This window comes from Urocampus carinirostris, chromosome 4 (assembly GCF_059441175.1).
Source record: "Urocampus carinirostris isolate Australia breed hairy pipefish chromosome 4, RoL_Ucar_1.0, whole genome shotgun sequence".
Lineage (NCBI taxonomy): Eukaryota > Metazoa > Chordata > Actinopteri > Syngnathiformes > Syngnathidae > Urocampus > Urocampus carinirostris.
Window position 1 is genome coordinate 14,905,630 of NC_142352.1, and position 20,475 is coordinate 14,926,104.

Here is a 20,475-nt window from a genome sequence, read left to right on the forward strand (position 1 = left end):
AAAGAGATATTACCATCTAGAACACTCTCTACAACTGTTTTCTATTGTCTACTTTTCAGATTTTCTAGAAAATCACAACGAGCCATTGACATAGCCTATTTTGTCCCACTTCTAATAACATCATTTTAATAACAAAATAATTCAATATTAATTCCATAACAGCTGTTATTCCCTTACAGAGAGTCAAAAAAATAATTGGCTGCTCTCAGCCCAGTCTGGTGGACCTTTCTTTTTTTCTATTCTAGCCCAAAGTATCTGCTAATGCTGCATTTTCATTACACTATTTTCTGATGCACTCATAACAGAGGCCAGTCTACAAGCATTACCTTATAAATATTGCCTATTACTCGTAATATTCGGTTTTTATCTTTAAAAAACAACAACATGTTTATCTTGGAGTGCCATGTCTAATCTTGTCACAAACAATGTACACTATGACATGAAGACAAATCTATTCTTTTATATCCTATTCTTACCAGCTCAGTAGCCTAGATGGTAAGGCGCCCGCTTTGAGACTGGGAGGTCGGTGGTTCGCGCCCCGGCCGAGTCATTCCTAAGACTTAAAAAGTGGTCGGCGGCGCCCTCTGTTGGCTGCGGCTGCATCGGCTCGCTACAACGGGTCAGGTGCAATCGACATTTCGTTCTGTGTACATTGTTACACAGAATGACAATACAAGGAAATTATATTATATTATATTATTATATTGTAATGCACACTGCAAAAAAGAAAATCTTACTCACTTGGGCAAAATTTGTGCCAGTTTTATTTTTCTATTTTTGAGATAATTCGACTTAAAGGTTCGATAATCCATTTGAGGTGTCCTGAAAAAGTCAAAAATAGATCATTTTCTCTTTTAGGTTTGCGTTAACAAAGCCTAACTGATTTTAAAGAACCCTTTTCTTTATTTTCCACAGTGCTTCTCTGCTTGTATCTTACTTTTAGCAAAGCTATTCCGGGCTGAACACATTAGGTAGGTGGAATAGGGGGTGGTGGGGAGTGGTGGAGAGTGACGCCATGTTTGTCCCCACAGTTTTTGTTTTGATTGTGTGTTAGTGTAGCATGAACAATGTGAAAGCGTGATAAATCCTGCTTCAAGTACAGTCCAAGCCCCAACCCAAACCCAAAGAAAGATGAAAAAAGAAGAGATTATTGGAGTGCATCTAAGAAATTAACCTGACAGAGGCTGCAATGAAAACACAGGCCAGGAGATAGCATTTCATATAGTGTACGCCGTATAAAAAATTTTGTTTGGGAAAAAATAAATAAAATTAAATAAAAAAAAGCAACATCAAATTTACTGCAAGTGAGGATGAGGTTGACAGGTAAGTGTTCTGTTATGTTCTGTTATGTTCTATTCTATTCTATTCTATTCTATTCTATTCTATTCTATTCTATTCTATTCTATTCTATTCTATTCTATTCTATTATATTCAAGTCATGTCATGTTTATTTGTATAGCCCTTAATCGCAAGGAGTCTCCAAGGGCTGCACAGACCACAGACTATTGCAAACTACAGACTATTATTACACCATCCTCTGATCTAAAACCTACACGAGGGCAAGGAAAACCTCAAAACCCTCAACAGCTACAACTTTGCCTGTTTTATAAATGTTATTACTATGCAGTTTCCGAACTATGTAATTGTTACGTTACCAGATTGTTATTTTGAGAAGTAAGTTCATATTCTATTCTTCTCTATTCTATTCTATTCTATTCTATCCATGCATTTGCCCAGTGCCCATTTTTGAGGAAATTACCTCTTAGGTTGACTGAGCCTGTTCAACCCTGCTTGTAGTGCAGTGCCAGTGGGTATCACATTTGCTTTACAAGCGAAAGATCCTGAGTTCCAGACTGGCTTAAAGAGTGATGGGCCCCACCAGGCTGTACTTGCCCAAGACACACCACAGGAACTTGTGCTCCTACTACCCTAGTGGTTAAGGGGGAACCCTAACAATACCAAAGCAAACACATAATAACAACAATACACTAATAACAATAATAAATGTATAACAGCTTTTATTTCACAACTGCTTATTACATACCTGTCAACCTGTACGGTTCTGCCGTATCAGTTACGTTTATTATGCATTTTAAGATGTGTACGACGTACGAGAAAATCTGTACGGAAAAACGCAAATCTGTCAATTATGGGTACCATCCAGTATACACCGACTATCACAAAACGGCAAATCAATCAAGTCAAACGAGTTCGCCGCGGAAGCTTTTATCTCTGTATCGGTTTTTTCGTTGCAAATGAAGCAAGCAGTTTGATGTAGTGAAAGGAAGTCCGTCCCTTTTTAGAGAACCGGCTCTTTCGGCTCAACTCATCAAAGAGAGCCGGCTCTCAAACGGCTCACTTGCTTTGATGCATTATATTACGAATTATTATGTTGTATAAAGAAGTTAAGAAAAAAGGAAGTATAAAAGGAGAAAATGAAAAAAGACTGGTTTGTGGTTATCCCTTTAATCAGTATATTACCAACAATAATTGAATGCAGAAAATGAATTCATAATTTGAATAAGACAATGTATTATTCTACTTAATTATATTTGCATGTATTTTTTCCTTCTACAATATAACATGTTAAACTACATAAATAAACACGGGCGGCAGTCGCTCAGGAGGTAGAGAGCTCGTCTTGGGATCAAGAGATCGCAGGTTCGATTCCCAGCTCCTCCGTGTTACATGTTGAAGTGTCCTTGGGTAAGACACTGAACCCCTAATACCCCCAATAAGCAGGTTAGCAGCCTTACATGGCTGCACGGCCGCTATTGGGAAATGTGAAGCACACTGTAAAGCGCTTTGGGAAGTCTTGACTTGGAAAGCGCTATATAAATGCAGATCATTTCATTTCATTTCATTTGAAAACAAAAATGGTGTAAGATTATTTTGTATTTTGTAAAGGAAAATACGACAGTTTGTAAGGGCATGGAGCCATGGAGGTTGACAGGTATGTTATTAGACTAGTAGCCCCCACTAGAAACAAGAAAGTATCTCTCTGCCTAAAAAAAATTTCTGACTCCTATGCCAGGTAGATCATTTTCGATTGTTTTCTTTTTCCCTTTGATTATAACGCTAAGACTTCCTCTCCACTTGCTCGCCTCATGGAGTGGGCGGGGCTTAACTAAGTCTCCGCCCCTCCGCTGCTGCTGCTGCTGCTGCTGCGTGACGGACAGAGAACCGTAGCGGTCCTCCTCTTGTTCTCAATCGGCTTGTTTCTATCTCGCCCTCGGAGCGCTTTTTGCAGCTATGCGCGCTTAGATGTGCAAAACCTCTGGAATATTTCCCTTCGCTGCAAGCGACCAGCGTGGAGGAAGCTTTTTTTTGCAAGGAACTGAGGGACAGCCACTGAGAGCATGGCGGTGGAGGAGGAAGGTCTGCGGGTTTTCCAGAGCGTTAAAATTAAAATAGGTAAGAGAGAGAAAAAGAAATCCCCCAACCCCCAATCCCAAACGCTTCTATGGATGGCTTCAGCCTTCCTTTATGAATGGGCCGGGGACAGATCTTGTTCATGTTATTCTAATTCAAATCACATGCGTTTCTGTGTAGACTGTAGTGTATAACCAAAAAAGAAAGAGGACTTCTCCACGCACTGTGGGAATGTAGCAGCTGGGAGACGAGATCCGCTCGTCTGTTGCAATGATTGTTATTTGCCTGCACGTGTACGGAAACTGCATTAAATATCTAATATTTATCTGTAGATTGACTATATTCATGGTCGTTTTTATTAAAACAGCTACCACGTTGTAGTTTTTATAGACCAGGGGTGAGCAAACTATGGCCTGTGTGCCATATATATATATATATATATATATATATATATATATATATATATATATATATATATATATATATATAATTATCTCATCTTATTAGTTGCACCGCTTATCCTCAGTAGGGTCGCGGGGGTGCTGGAGCCCATCCCAGCAATCATCGGGCAGTGGGCAGGGGACACCCTGAGCTGGTTGCCAGCCAATCGCAGGGCACACAGGGACAGACAACTCTCTCGCTCATTCACACCTAGGGACAATTTGGACCGGCCAATCCACCTGAAATGCATGTCTTTGGAATGTGGGAGGAAACCGGAGTGCCCGGAGGAAACCCACGCAAGCACGGGGAGAACATACAAACTCCGCACAGGAAGTCTGGTAGCTGGATTTGAACCCACACAGGAGGTTCCCAAGACCTTAGAACTGTGCCGCACACGCGCTAACCACATATATATATATATGATATACTATTTACTATATATGTGTGTGTGTGTTTTTTGGTGCCATTCATGTCGCCAGTGTCCCTTAGTAGCTGCCTCCTTCATAAAAATATATATTTCACATAATATTATGTACTCCAGTGTGTATATTCACATAATGTAATGTAATTTTTGATATCATTTTCCAGTGTTTGAGACTTGTTTTTAACACGTTTTAATTTTCAATCCATCTAGCTGTTTATATGTCATGCACACACAAAAGAAAACCTTTAGCGTTTGGCGTTTTTTTTTAAATGCATATTATCAAATTAAGTGCTTAAAAAGTGGCAGCATATAATACTTTTTTTAATTCTGAGTTTTTTCAAACCGATCTGATAAAATGGTCTGTTCATAAACAGTTCTAAAAATTTCTTAAGTGCTGGGGTCCTGGGGGAAACATATCATGTTGAAATAAATGTCAGCATACGTATTCATTGATGAATACGTATAGAAAATATAGGATCTAATATTTCTTCATGCATTGCCAAAGTATTGGATCGAACAAATCAATCAATCACTGTGTCCTCCTGGCGCATCCACACTGCTAAATTTTTTAACTGAATGTGGCCAGCGAGTTTGCCCATCGCTCTCATAGACTGTTGGAAAAGCTGGCTATATTTAGACGCCTCTCCTGTGGTTTGCCTTGTAAATGCATTGAGCTATTTGTTATGAATGAAGCTGTGAAAGCATCTTACAGTAAAAGCTCTGTTGAAGCTTTCTTGACCCTTTTTAGCAAATGATCATTCCGGTGCATGAAGCACAAGGTGCCTCCAGGCTACATGTGAACCAGACTGAATGAATGTGGATTGAAAAGGTTGTAATCGATGATTGTGCCAACGATTATGGCATTAAATTATAAACTGCAAAAAAAAAAAACAAATAGGATTTTACCCCATTGGGAGAAATTGTTGCTTATTTTAGGAGCATTTTAATTTATTTTTTTAGATATTTTGACTTTTTTTGTGAAGTGAGAAAAACATAAATTTATACCTAAAATAAGCAAAATGATGTTATATACGTAGCAGCTGGTTGATTGTTTGGCTTATTTTAAGTATTAATTTTTCTAATGTAGTTTGAATACATTTCTATAATAAACAAAAAACAGCAACCAGCAAGATAAGATAATTATTCCTATTTTTAAGATAAATTTGACCTCAAACCTAGACATTTTATACAGTACTGGTTCTTAAAAACAAAAAATATTTCTGCCATTAGGGTAAGAATGTATTTTTTCGTTGTGTTTAATGACTAAGCTATAAAAAAATTAAAATCTTACTCTGCAAAACAAATCTTATTCCATTAGCGGAAAATATTGCCTTTCTCGGCAGTATTTATTCTTAATTTAGGTATTTTAACTCTTTTTTTTTTTTGATTAAACAATAAAATAATAAGCAAAATCGTCTTATCAAGCCGATAGAAAACATTTCCTAAAATGATAACAAGTTAACTGTCTACTGGATAAGATAATTTTACTAATAAATGAGAAAACCTTTACTTAAAAGGAGCAAAAGTTTCTGCCAATGGATTGAGAATTAATTTGTTTTTTCATTTGTTTTACAAAATTAGAATCTTACATTGCAAAAAATAAAATCATATCCCGTTGGCTAAAATATTCAACTTATTTTACGTGTAATAGTTCTAGTCTCGGGCAGCACGGGGCTGAGTGGTTAGCGGGTCCGCGGCACATTTCTGAGGTTTTGAGATTGAACGTTCCTCTGTGGAGTTTGCATGTTCTCCCCGTGCTTGCGTGAGTTTCCTCCCAAATTCTAAAAAGATGCATTTCAGGTTAATTGGCCGGACCAATGAGGGCAGCACGGCGGCGCAGTGGTTAGCGCTTGTGCGGCACAGTTCATGTCATGGGAACCTGTCGTGGGTTCAAATCCAGCTCCAGACTTTCTGTGCGGAGTTTGTATGTTCTCCCCGTGCTTGCGTGGGTTTCCTCCGGGCACTCCGGTTTCCTCCCACATTCCAAAAACATGCATTTCAGGTGAATTGGCCGGTCCAAATTGTCCCTAGGTGTGAATGAGCGAATGAGTCGTCTGTCCGGTGTGCCCTGCGATTGGCTGGCAACCAGTTCAGGGTGTCCCCTGCCCACTGCCCGAAGATGGCTGGGATGGGCTCCAGCCCCCCCGCGACCCTAATGAGGATAAGCGGTACGGCTAATGAGATGAGATATTTAAATTGAAAAAAATGATCTAGAACATAGTAAATAATTGTGTTCGTCCAAGGATTTTTTAAAATCATCGTGAAAAAAAATTCTTATTTTACAAAAAATCATTTAAAAAAAATCCAAAAAGTAAAAAAAAAAACGCAAAAAAAAAATAAATTCCCGGTTTGACGTGGCACTCCAGGATAAAGATGTAACAAAGACTTTAAAGTCAAAATAAGATTAAAAATGAGAATATCGGGATGTATAGGTAATATTTACAAGGTAGTGTTTGTAGATTAATCTGAGTTGTAAATCCATCAGAAAATGGTGCAATGAAAATAGTGAAATAACATAAGCTGCAAAATTGTGCAAAAATAAGAATAAAAGTGAATAAAAAGTGTATTTAGTTTAACTTCTTTTAGATCAAGTAATATTATCAGATTGTCACATAGGCGATTTCATGTTTGCTTGGAATGCACCAAAATGAGGTCAAAAGCCCCGCCCCTCACCCTTTGTAATCATTATTGTGCTATAAAGCTTACATCCAATATATTTTTTTTCCCCCTTTCTAATGTATTCAGTGGCTTACTCACGTCCATGACAGTGTTGTAATTGTTATTCGTGGTCAATAAGGGACAAATCTCCTGACATCTGGCATGCCATTCATCCTGCCTGCTCTGGCCGGATTGTTTTGACTCCAAACGCTCGACAGAAGGGACTCGGGGAGGGACAGAAAGTAAATAAAATGACGACACACTGTAGACAAAAGAAGTCGGGATTAGACAAAATGAGGCTGCATTTCCTTTCTGTTTTTTTTACTCTATTTCAGTTACTTATTGACAGTTGCCCTGGGCCATCACCATCCTAAACAGGCACACAAGACTATGGAAAACATATATATACTGTAAATGTATCTTGCCTATGTATGAAAAAAGGGTATTTATATTGTATTTTTCTACTCTATGTCAGAAATACATTGCTGCTAATGTCATATTGCACTATTTTCTTGCACTGTTCACTTAGGCCAGTCTACCAGCTCAACCAAGCAATCTTAATATTCTATTATTATCTTATTTTTCTCGTTTAATTATATGATTGCATGTTTATTCTGCATTACCGTGTCTAATCTCATTGTAAACTATGTTTGCTACGTTATCAATGACAATAAAGACTAATTTAATATTGGGGTGGCAGTAGCTCAGGAGGTAGAGCGATCGTTTTAGGATTAAGGGATCCCAGTTCGAATCCCGGCTTGTCCGTGTTACATGCCGAAGTGTCCTTGGGTAAGACACTGAAACCCCACTACCCCTTACATGGCTGCACAGATCATGGCCGCTATTGGGAAATGTGAAGCACAATGTAAAGCGCTTTGGGAAGTCATTGACTTGAAAAGCGCTATATAAATGCAGATCATTTCATTTCAATATATTTTACATCAATAGGTTTTATATCAAAACCCCCTAAAACGATAAAAAACAAGCGTCAAATGAGAGAAATCTTCTTTCCAACATTTTTGAAATGAATTATGCATTTTTTTCCCATTATAATATAACAGTAATGCTTGAATGTCCCCCAAAAATATTCAGATATGTCTGATTGCCACAAACTTAAATTGTCGGAAATATTTTTGACTTTCTAAAATCCCAAGTTAAAACAATTACTTAATGTAAAATGAGAGGATTTTTTTTTTACAGATGCTGTATTTTTTTTTTTCAAAATATTCCCCCCTAATTTTAAAACACCCTCTCAATAGCAGCTGATAACGTCACTGATATTGATACCTGTATCGTTATTCTCCTATCCCGACATTCAACTAAGTTAGAAGAAATGTCGTCTTCTTTGAGTGACAAAAGACCGGAGGTATCGGTACTCGTTATCAGTGACTCAAGTTTTAATAAAAAACAACTTTTACATTTTTTCTGCTTACATTTTTGCCAATCACAACAGACATAATTCCACTTTACAGGATAAGAAATTAACTTTACTTCATATTCAGTTTTTTTAAAGAGGTTTGAAAATACTTCTTTTAGAACAAGGGTCCTGAAATGGTGCTCGTGAGAACCATATACCCCCCTAAGAACACAATTGTCTGCGGACATGTTCTAGAAATAGCTCACTTGCGATCAGTCATGGTGTTTTTCACGGAAATTTGCTTTCCAACTGGCATGATGTTTTTGTCTGTGACTGAGCCAATTTTGTCTATCTATCTATCTACCCTGGTCATATCCCTCGAGAGGGTGACCGACAGCAAGACGAACACATACACAAAGCAAAGAAAAGAAAAAAGGAAAAATTAGCAAAAAAAAAAAGAATTGACCATGGCCAACCCAAATTTCCAAACACCCAAACAAGTTAAGCACTTGGGCATCCAAGTTGGTCATGCTTTCGTCCCTCCAGATGAAACGGGACACAAGAAAGCGACCGTGTCACTCCAGCCTATTTTAACCCTACATATAATATTTTTACATTGTAGTAACATAGTAACAACATAGAGATGACACAACATGGTGTTCTTTTATAAATGCATATCAAACTTGCACTAAAAAGAAGCTCTTAAAAATAGGTGGCGAGTCCTGGTTTAATGAGTTCTGGGTAATCTCAGTAATTGGCATTTTCGACCATTATCACCATGGTAACCATTAAAGCCAAAGTATGATTTTCCTAATGCTATGACCCAGAATATCCATAGAAGGGGTCACCAACGTTGTGCCTGCGGGCACCTGGTAGCCCCCTAAGAACAACCCAGTAGCCTGTGTAAATATTTTAAAAATAGGGTCATTGTTGAGGTCTATGAAATTTGATTTATAACAGGCCAGTTTTTAGTGGGTTAACCAAGCCTGTTCTAACTCAACTTTTAGTAATTACAACCTGGTAGTAAGTAATAAGACATATTAACACCATAGTATTAGGATAACTTCTTCTTTTAGAAATGCATTTCAAACTGGTAGTCCTTCAAGCTATTTGAAAATAGTAGCTTTTAGCTTAAAAAGAGAATGACTACCCCTGCATTAAAAAGTGTAGTCACCTCGCAGCCGTCTTGTAAGCAGCCTGTACAACGATTGCATCACGCTGTTTTCAACACATTGTCTTTGGCATGTGCTTGGAGAATGACTCAGACCTGAACTTTTTTTTTTCTATTGAGACAACCTGGCAGTTGATGACTCTCCCGAGATTACCGGAGGAGCTGACGGTTTTTGTAACCCAAAGGACTGGGAATCGGTACTGTCTGTAAAACAGGAAACAGGAAACTACCCGCCAATTCTCTTCCTGATTGGCTTGCGCTAGACTACAAGAGGAATTGTGTTTTTTCCTGCATGGCATCAAGCTAATATGTAGCAGATGTGGTGAGACATAGACAGGGACAGGAGTGGTTAGACTTTGTCTCTCAGAGCTCTGTCAGATAGTGCCATAGGTTGTATTTGCAAAGGACACATATCCTGTGGTTTTTAAGGTATAGACCATAATACAATTATCTCACCTATGATACACCTCTACCCAACTCGTGAAAACAGGTTGGATGCCTTTTGTGTTTACAATTGTGGTTACCCTTCCCTATAAGTTTGTATTCCCAGCCATGCTAGTTATAGCGATACAATTAGCATTTACCAAGGGTAGTTTTAAGTCTACTAGCGTAGAATGTACCGTATTTTCCGCACTATAAGGCACACCGGGTTATAGGGCGCACCCCCAAAAAATAGTTTTTGGTCCTATATTTTCCATACATAAGGCGCACCGGATTATAAGGCGCTACAATGGGAACGTCGACAAAACAGTCAGATAGTTCAGTCAAACTTATTAGCCCCTTAACATTCCGAAAGCTTGCAAAGAAGCAAATACGTGTCTCAGACATGTACGGAAACAGTGTCTGTACGATGTCACCAATCACTCAAATGCATCGTTCCAAATATAATTCGGAAGGTTAAAGTCTTGGGATTCAAGAAATGCCAAACATTTCTTAGTTTCCATTTTATTTTTTGCTGGAAACTCTGTGGACAGCAAAGTAAGAATTTTATTGTGCAGGGAAACGGGGTTCTTTACTCTGCATATGACAATAAACACTTTGAATTGAATTTAGTTTAAAAATAGACTCATCACAGAAACATCAAGATCGTTCTAAAACAAGATACCGGGAAAATAAAAAGCCGCATAGCTCACCTAAGTTCTCTTGCAGCCATCACGTTCAATAATGATACGTAACCATGGTCTTCTCACAACCGTGAGTGTAGTAAATCCAGGAGAGTAAAATATTTACAAATACAGAATAGTAAAACATGTTTTCTCTATGCCGTAGACTCTATTCCGCACTATAAGGCGCACCTACGCCGTAGTGCAACCCAACGTGTGATTCACCTTCATCTTTTTCGGCCAATTGCAGGCTTTTTTTGCCCCTTTAGCCTATGCGAGCCTGTAAATGGGGGAAAATCTAGTCGTCGGCTGCTTGCCTTAGTTGCACTTAGACTTCGCGACTTAATATTGATCCATATATAAGGCGCACTGTATTATAAGGCGCATGGTCAGCTTTTGAAAAAAATAAAGGCTTTTAGGTGCTAACTAAAACTAAAATACGACAGCCAAACGCCAGAGGTTTTTTTTTAATATCCAAAACCCGATGTAGTATTAGAAGTGCCTAAATGTACTTTCCTTTGGCAGTTCTTTTTTGAGGTGATTTCTAAAAGGAAAGGCATATTTTTTTTCAATGAAGGGGTAAAAGGAAATCTTTTTTTTTGTACAAAATGACCCAGATATTTTGTTTTTCACTTGAAAAGATTTTGGCGGAGTTATTATAAACACATATTTATGTATTTATTTTTGAGTTCATAAATCAACCAACTTTGGATGTTTTTTTTTATAGAAACCCAGAAAGTTGGGTTAAAGGACAAAGGGACAAATAATCTGTCTGGGTCATCCTCAAGCGGAAGGTGGAGAAGCACAAGTTTTGGAATATCCCCTAGCTCAGTCATGTTGTCATGGAGGAGGAGTGGGAGAGCATTCCAGTGGCAATTTGTGAGGCTTTAGTGAAATCCTTGGCCAGGAGGATTAAGGTTGTTCTGCAAAATCATATTGGCCATACAAAATTTTGAACTTCAGGACCTTTTACATTAGGGTGTACTCATTTTTATAACCAGTAGTTTAGCTACTAGTGACTATATTTTGAATTTTTTAGGGGAATGATAAATTTACACCGCTATATAAGCTATAGATACTAGCTATAGACTACTTTTCATTGTGTCAAAAGCAATGTTTCTTCAGTGATGTTCACTTTTGTGACATACTGTATAGTGGGTGCAACAATTGTATCCATCCATGTTATATATTTAAGCACAACGTGAAGATACGTAGAAATGGAGCTCATTTTCTGAGGGATAGCAAACAAGCATTGTACTTTGTTGATTTTGTCATGTGAAATCATCCTTTAATTAATGTTAAATAAGTTAAATAAACAACTTCTATCTGATCATGATGTGTTTCCTACTTCGACTTTGCAATAATAATTATCTTTAAAGGCCTTGTATTTGGGTTATTCGGATTGCTATGAGAATCTGTCTCTTGATGCCAGTCGGACTATTCCCTGCCTATAAATGTCAATGTGCCAGCAGCACGCAATCATTTACTATCGCTTGATATCCTCTTGACAGATCGAGTGTATTTCTGAATCTTATGAGAATGCAACATAGTGGATGAAACATAAAGAGTCAAGCAAATGAAGCGGTAATGTGCTAATAAAGCTGAATTTAGGCGCCTCCGGCTATGTGACTTTGGCAGGCTTGAGTGTGTTTGTCTCAACTAAAACCCCTCACTTCTCTCCCCACCTCCTTCCTCACCCTGTCCACAGCTGTCTAACAGAGGTTCCCCAACCTCCCCCCTTTCCAGACCGAATAAGAAAAGTGAGGAATGCTTGTGAAGCAGACTTCTTCTCTATTTCATGGGAAGACTTGTGTATGAGTTATAAATACAATTTGTGTAAGTTGTCCTAGAAAGCAAATTCAGTTGTGTCAACGTTTGCATCGACTGTTCGGATGCAGGCTGTGTTGCGGACACAGTAAGTACAGTACCATATTTTCCGGACTATAAGATGCACCTAAAAACACAAATTGGCTGGAAATATGAAGGTGCAACTTATATACCGGAAAATTAGATACGAAATGCATACTTTATGTTTACAAGTACGTTAGTGGAATGATTACTGTAGGTACTCGAATAACATCACCGACCAAAATTGCAAAACATTGTATAGAACGGTATTTGAACCCAGATATCAGCGGTGAGAGCCCCAGATCTTAACATTTCTAACACTAGTGATCAGGTAATATACAATAAGGCATTGCATTCGATCTCTTTACCACACTATTTTCACTCAGTGCCAGAAATTAATTTTAGAGAATGGAGAAAACAGAAGCCATCTTGAAATATTTGTGGATTCTTTGTACATACTAAACTATAAACGAATCCAATTGTAAGAAGATTCAAGGGCAGGTTGTATTAAAAAAAATCTTAATTCATGTAATGGAATGCTGACAATATGTCTCAATGTTAAAATGGATCCAAGTGTTTAATCAAAATAGAATATAACTGTTAAATTATAAATCGTGCCAACTGCGCGACTCAAGTCGGTTTTCTTTTCAGGCTAGTGATTTTTGCAAAGAAATAATAACTAACAATGCACAGTTCCAGATGGCAGCGTGTCCCTACAAATATAAAACACAGTGTACAGTTTCCTGTGATCTACCAGTACTTCTTCTGAGCTCCACCAGTAGATCACGAGCACCCCTAAGAAGCACCAAAGAGTGGTTTCCCTCCCTTTTTTGTGTTACTTCATATATTTAAGGACGACTTTCTGTTTTCTCCACTTTCTAACGTTTGTCTCTGGTACTGTTAATAAAAATAGTGTGATAATGAGTTTGTATAGTGCCTTTTTGTATGTTTTCTATATCACTGGTTATCTGGTGGTCAGGAGTCAGTGCTTTCAACATCGTGACCCCGGTTTGAGTCTCGTTACGTCCAATGTTTTGTGATTGTTGACAGTTATATTTTTCACCTGACTGATATACGGTAATATACAATACTTAAAATGCATCATTTGGACCCAAAGAAATGTTGTACACGAATAGATACGGTTTGTTTTGTGTGACTTGTCCTAGAAAGCAAGTACAGTTGTGTCAACATTTGCGTGGACTGTTTGGATGCAGGCTGTGTTGCGGCTACTGTAAGTCATCTAGCCGCTACTTGGAATAGCAAGGATAGGCAGCACTTAAGCCAGCATGCGGGGTAGGAATATGTAAATAAAGGTTTTGGATCACACCACTCATTGGTGTTGCCCTTCAGATGTCCTGTGAGATGTGATGGCGCCCTTGGGGTGACCTCTAGTTGCTCGCTGAGGCATAACAAGCACGCAGACCTCACTTTAGTTCTGATTTCAAAGACAATGTGTTGTGAAAACAACCTTTTGCCCCGGTCTACTTCCTCAGTAGGGTCGTCAAGGGAGCGTGGGTGTGTGTCCATATGGCCAGAAAAGACAGTAAGTCGAAATGTTTTCAGATGGTCTGGATGATTATAATTGTAATGTATTTTGAACAATTCCGTAAACCCCTCCGGATACAACATTATTCTATTTTGAGGTGTGGATAACAAAGTTAAATTACGGTATAAAAGGGTATAGAAACCTATGTTAATTAGCTAATGCCTTCCAAACCCCTGGTATGGCAGTACCTCTGATAAAAACTTTAAAGGTGGTGTCTGCAACTTGAAATTTTGCAACTTTCTGCTGCCACCTCCTGGCTTGAAGTCATGACCGCAGCCTAAGTCAACTCGTTCCTCAAGTACTAATAATCTTTTCATTTTTTTGTGGTTTGGGTTAGCATTTGCACTGTATTTAAAAACAAACCTTTTCTTACTTTTACCATTTTCTGGCTACACTAACAAAAAATCCCGGGAAAAAGCATGAAATCACTCTCCAGCCCTCCTCCCCTCTTTTCTTTCCCGCTTCCTAGTGTGTAGCCAGTCCTGAAACAGAGTTGCTAAAAGTAAGATAAAAGCAGATAGGCACAGTGATAGATAGATAGATAGATAGATAGATACTTTATTCACTTTTTGGGTGCGAGCTTGAGGTTGTCTTCCTTGGGGCGAGTAAACACCATCTGCAGGCGTTTGGAGTGCAACTTCCTCTGTTGGGGCAAACACCATCAGATCGTCGAGGTAACATACTAGGCTCATGAGTGGATTAAAGAATATCGAGGCTCTTTGAACTCAGTTGGGCATTGTTAACACATACTTGAAAAAAAATACTGCTTTCAGCTTTTTAAACACATCTCAGACGAAGCACCCCATCTTCAAAGTAAAAAGATAGTATATAGTAAGTACAACTCTTCTGTAATGTATGTGACTATGACTTAATAACATTATCAATCAATAAAAATGACATTTTAATTACCTTTGGTGTTACATGACTTAACATGGTCGAGTGAAGTAGAGGTGGGATGCAGAGGGTGGAAAAGACAGTAACGGAGGATTAATGTTGAAGCTGATTTTAAGACCTTCTTTTGCAAGAATTGTCAAGTCCTTAGAAGATGTCCATGCTTTAATCGCCTCAATCGCCTTATTCTCAATGATAGCCCTGATCGTCAATTGGTTACAACCATATTCTATAGCCAGGGTAAAATGCATTTGCTTTATTTATATTGCTTGATAATCACAATCTTTGGTTCCATGGTTATCATGTTATTGCCTCGCACTTTTGCAAAACTGAAAATCTTGGAACCTATAGCGAATAAATACAGTACAAAAACTAAGGTTTGATATGATAGACTTTACAATGTAGCCACAAGATTGTTCTGATTTTGGCTTTGGTAACCTCATCCGAACATTTCCTCATTTTGGAGATTCTGTGGTTCTTTGGCATCCTCAAAATAGAATCTTCAGTTTTCACTGTGGTTAGCATGAAAATCAGAACCTCTAAATCTGAGACCAAAGTCCGCTGTCAGAAATAAAATGGAATGTCTACACCTAGCCAAACGATTTGATACTGATACAAGTGTTAGGCCGAAGTGATGTTCTTCTGATCTCTTTCAAGCCAGAAATGTCTAAGGGGATATCCTCTATTGAAAGGTCCTGGTGATCAAATAAGACACAATAGAATGGCTGTCTCTCAGTTGCCCTAGGAATGTTTTGGGATTCTCCCAGTACATCTGGACAAAGCGGCTGGGGAAACAAGAGCCCCGGCTTCCCAAATTAACCTGAATAAAGATCAGTGGAAGAAGTAAGATACCGGTAGTTGCTTGTATGGTTATTAGTTGGTTAATTAGTTTGGGGCGGCAGTAGCTCAGGAGGTAGAGCGATCGTTTTAGGAATAAGGCATCCTAGTTCGAATCCCGGCTTGTCCGTGTTACATGTCGAAGTGTCCTTGGGTAAGACACTGAACCCCCAATACCCCCAATAAGCAGGTTAGCGCCCTACATGGCTGCACAGATCACGGCCGCTATTGGGAAATGTGAAGCACAATGTAAAGCGCTTTGGGAAGTCATTGACTTGAAAAGCGCTATATAAATGCAGATCGTTTCATTTCATTAATCATGTTTCCAAGTCTTTTGTAAAAAAAAAAAAATAAAAAAATTCCAATTGAGGCGGCTATCGTATCATGTTTCGAACTTCCCCATATTTAGTGAACTTGAACGTCTCTGGTTGTTTATTTTTCGTCTCACTCAAGTTTTCCATTAAGACTTACCAGATCTGTGTGAACATTAGCTGTTGCCAGCACAAGCTGGGAATGAGTTTGATCAGTAACTCAATACTATTTTTTTTTTTTGCTGCATGAGCAATCATAACTGTAAAAAAAAACAGCACGCTCTTTCCAAATGGATCGTTACTCAAACAGTGGTGTTGATATTGATATTGATGTTAAAAATACCTAGAAAAGGAAAAACAAAGTTTAGTTTATACTTCTCATATAGTCGCTCTCATTTGAAAAAAAAAGTACAGTATCTCAAAAATTTGTATTATTCAGATGGACAAAAACATTATTATTTCGTTGTCACAATATATCCCATGTTGTAACAATGACAATAAAGGTATATTCTATTCTAGTTTATTATATTCTATTCTATTATTAACCAAGCACAAAAACAGATTAGATAGATAGATAGATAGATAGATAGATACTTTATTCATCCCCGAAGGGAAATTCACTTCGGGGATGAATAAAGTATCTATCTATCTATCTATCTATCTAATCTGTTTTTGTGCTTGGTTAATAATAGAATAGAATATAATAAAAGGAAAAGGATAACAGTACAATCCCCAGATATGACATTAATCTGTTCTAAGATTGGGAAATCAAAGTGAAATTGCCGTATAGCGAAGGATAGCAATTTCACTAATTGGCAAATGCGCTCCCAAACCCCGGTATTCCACATATAAACAGTAAAATAACAAAATAGAATACAGTAAGTAAGACTTATTTGTAATATACATGCGTATGATTAAACCACATTATGAATAAAAAATACATGTAAAGAAAAAATGAAAGTTAATGTACTTTTGGTGTGACGTGGTTTGAGCTGGTCAAGTGGAGTAGAGGGTGGACGTGTTTGTGTGTGTGGGGGGGAGGGGGGGTGACAATAGCGGGGTTTAAAAGTGAAACTAATTGTTTGCTGGTTATCGTATTTCTTGATAATTGCAAACTACGTTTCTGTGGTTATTATGTTTTTGCTTGAGACCTTTGCCAAATAAATAGAAGTAAAAAAATCCAGTATTGTATTGCTTATTCAAAAAGTCTTTATGAAGCTTATGAGATTCTGAATTGGATGAAGAGAAGACATTGTAGGAGGTGTTTCAGCCAAGTGCATATCTGTATTTTCATGATGCCTTGTCAACCAATTACAGACACATATTTTTAGAGACATAACTCCTCATACGCACGGATCCGGAATGTTTGAATTGTTCAGTGCATGCAAAACAATTTGTTTTGATGTCTTTTGGTGAGGAAAATCCTGTAAAAAAGGGCCAAAAAAACGTATTCCACACCTTAAAGAGAAACGTCTTAAGGCGGGTGTCTACTGAACTTGTATTTTTTATTTTATTTTTTGACCTTTGTCAAACTTTTCAAAAGTTTCAGATCTGAGAAAATAAAAGTGAGCTGTGTAGCATTATTGCCTGCTCTTCATCCAATAGCTATGAAATAAGTCACACAACAAATGGAAAAGCCCTGGTGATTTCATAACAGTTCACCCGAGTTCACAAAGGAAATAACGTCCCAAAAAAGAGACTGTGATTGAACCAGAAAATTCCAAAGATGGTTTCCGTTCAATTATAGTCTGTAAATGCCCAGAGGTGAAGCTGATTGTCATTATAAGTAAAAGGCAACGATTGTTTTGTTTTTTTGGCCTACTCTTTGTGAGAATGCTGCATGTGTATTCCAAGTATGTGAATGATGTTGAATTTTTACCTGTCAAAAAAAAGTGTTGCGGCACGGAAACGTTGCCTTGAGAGTTTAGACCAGTGGTCGGGAACCTATGGCTCGGGAGCCATATATGGCTCTTTTGATGACGGCATCTGGCTCTCTGAAAATTTCTGAACGAAACAAATCAATCAATAATTTTACTAATAATGTTACTTTAGCAAAATAAATAATAATAAAGTCAGAAAAAAACATGTAAAAAAAAAAATAAAATTAACACACACATTTTAATTTATATATATTTTCACCTACAACTTTTCGTTCAGGCACGCAGCTAAGAGCCAATCTGTTCTCCGGTGAGCGGGAGGGTCCGCTACCCGGACAGTCTAATTTTAATGGATAATTATAAATAATTGTTAGTTTTTGTTATTAACTTACAATGTTGTTCAAAATAAATTCTGTCATATTATACTATAAACTCGTTGATTTTCCTCTTCCATTTAGCTGTTTTTGGTATTAAAATATACATATGGCTCTCCTAGGATTAGATTTTAAAATTTGCGTTTTTTCGGCTCTTTCATCAAAAAAGGTTCCCGACCCCTGGTTTAGACGGTTGACTTTGTGGCTTGAACAATGTCATTGTCTTGTAATTATTATTTGACTTTATTTGTCGAAATAATACTCACTTGTAAAAATAGGACGGGATTGTGGAAAATATAGGAAGCTGACTATCTAAAAAAAAGCTCTACTGTACAACCCGGTTTCGCCTTTTTGTAAATTTGCATTGTGCATTGCATTCTGCTTGGCTAAATGAAATAGAATGAAATGATCTGCATTTATATAGCGCTTTTCAAGTCAATGACTTCCCAAAGCGCTTTACAATGTGCTCCACATTTCCCAATAGCGGCCCTGCAGCCATGTAAGGCGCTAACCTGGGTGGTATTAGGGGTTCAGTGTCTTACCCAAGGACACTTTGACATGTAACACGGACGAGCCAGGATTTGAACTGGGATCCCTTGATCCCAAGACGAGCGCTCTACCTCCTGAGCTAGTGCCGCCCCCTAAACCGTCTTCTTCTTTACCTGAGCCTCAATAACGTTGCTGGTTAATATGTTGGTTGGTTGGTTGCATCCCTTAACCCAGGGGTGTCAAACTCATTTTAACTCGGGGGCCACGCGATAGAACAAACATTCTCTCAGGGGGCTGCCTAATGAGAAAGGAAGAATGAAAAGGAGAGATGGACAGAAAGAAAAAGAAAGAAAGAAAGAAAGTAAGAAAGAAAGAAAGAAACAATAAAAGAATGAAAAGGAAAGATGGGGACAAAGAAAGAAAAAAATAACAAAAAAAAGAAAGAAAGAAAGAAAAACAAAAAAAGAATGAAAAGGAAAGATGTAGGGAAAGAAAGAATGAAAGAAAGAAATAAAGACTAGTAGATTGAGAAGAATTGAAAGGAGAGAGAAAGAAATAAGAGAAAGAGAGGGAGAGAAAAAGAGAGAGGGTGGGAGAAAGAAAGAGAGAAAGGGAGAAAGAGAGAGATAAAAAGAGAAATAGTAAGAGAGGGGGAAAGAAATAGATAGAAAAATAAATCCAAACAGAAATAGAAAGAGAGAAGGGGGGAGAGAGGAGGGGGACGCAATAGAGAGAGAGAAAAGACAGAAAAAAGGAAGAGAGAGCAAAAGAAGGTAAAAAGACACAGATAGAGAGAGACAAAGAGGAACAAAGAAAGAAAAAGAGAGACAGAGTGAGTGAAAGAGAGAGGGATAGAAAGTAAGAGAAGAAGGGAGGAAGAGAGAGAGAGAGAAGAGAGAGAGAGATAAGAGAGAGAGAAAGAAATACAGGTACAGCGTTTGTGAGAGGCGCCTGGCTTTGGCAACATCAAGTGACATATTTCAATTAGCAGCTCATTTTTCTCTTGTGCTTTCCTTGGCGTTGTCTCACGGGCCTGATTAAATCCCTTAGCGGGCCTGATCCGGCCCGCGGGCCGCCTGTTTGACACCCGTGCCTTAACCACTAGTACACATATAAAAAACAGCTTCACCTAACTAATTGCAGACTAGCCTTTTATATGACGTTAACAAATAGCAGACAGGCATCCATACATTTGCACGCACAGTAAGTTGTTGATATCGTATATTGGGGAAAAGGCTGTAACGAATGGTCCAAAAAAACATCTCATTCCACATTGTAAACTGAAAACTCCGTATGGTGGGGTCGCCGTATCCCAGAGGTGTACTGTGTTTAATTGTATGATAATTGTAAGAGTAGATAAAGTGGTCTACTTCACAGGTTCTTTTCGGAATGTAACCCCTACGATAAATGAAGGTTCACTGTATTATTGATGTATAAAACAAAATAATGTGCTTCCGTTAATGGTCAGACATATGTTAAACTTACAAGACAATAGAAGAAAGAAGTGCTAAGAGTTAATTGAATAATAACCTGGCTTTTGTTTTACACACACACGCACGCATATATATATATATATATATATATATATATATACACACATCGTAAATTCCGGACTATAGAGCGCACCTGATTATAAGCCGCAGCCACCACATTTCGGGAGGAAAACCGATTTTGTACACACACAAGCCGCACCTGTATATTAGCCGCATGCGCCCACATTGAAAAAATTCAATTCAATTCAAACACGAAATTAACCCATACCCGATAAAGACCAAA

The 20,475-nt window shown here is 38.0% G+C and overlaps 1 protein-coding gene across 1 annotated transcript in view; it reads left to right on the top strand.

Moving 5' to 3' along the window:
* Positions 1–3,189: 3,189 nt before the first annotated feature.
* Positions 3,190–20,475, top strand: part of rasa3 (RAS p21 protein activator 3) — a 78,260-nt gene continuing 60,974 nt past the window's right edge. The window contains exon 1 of the mRNA XM_088333737.1: positions 3,190–3,414. Coding sequence (XP_088189863.1) covers positions 3,360–3,414 — 55 coding nt within the window. The 5' untranslated portion in view covers positions 3,190–3,359. The remainder of the gene's footprint in view (positions 3,415–20,475) is intronic.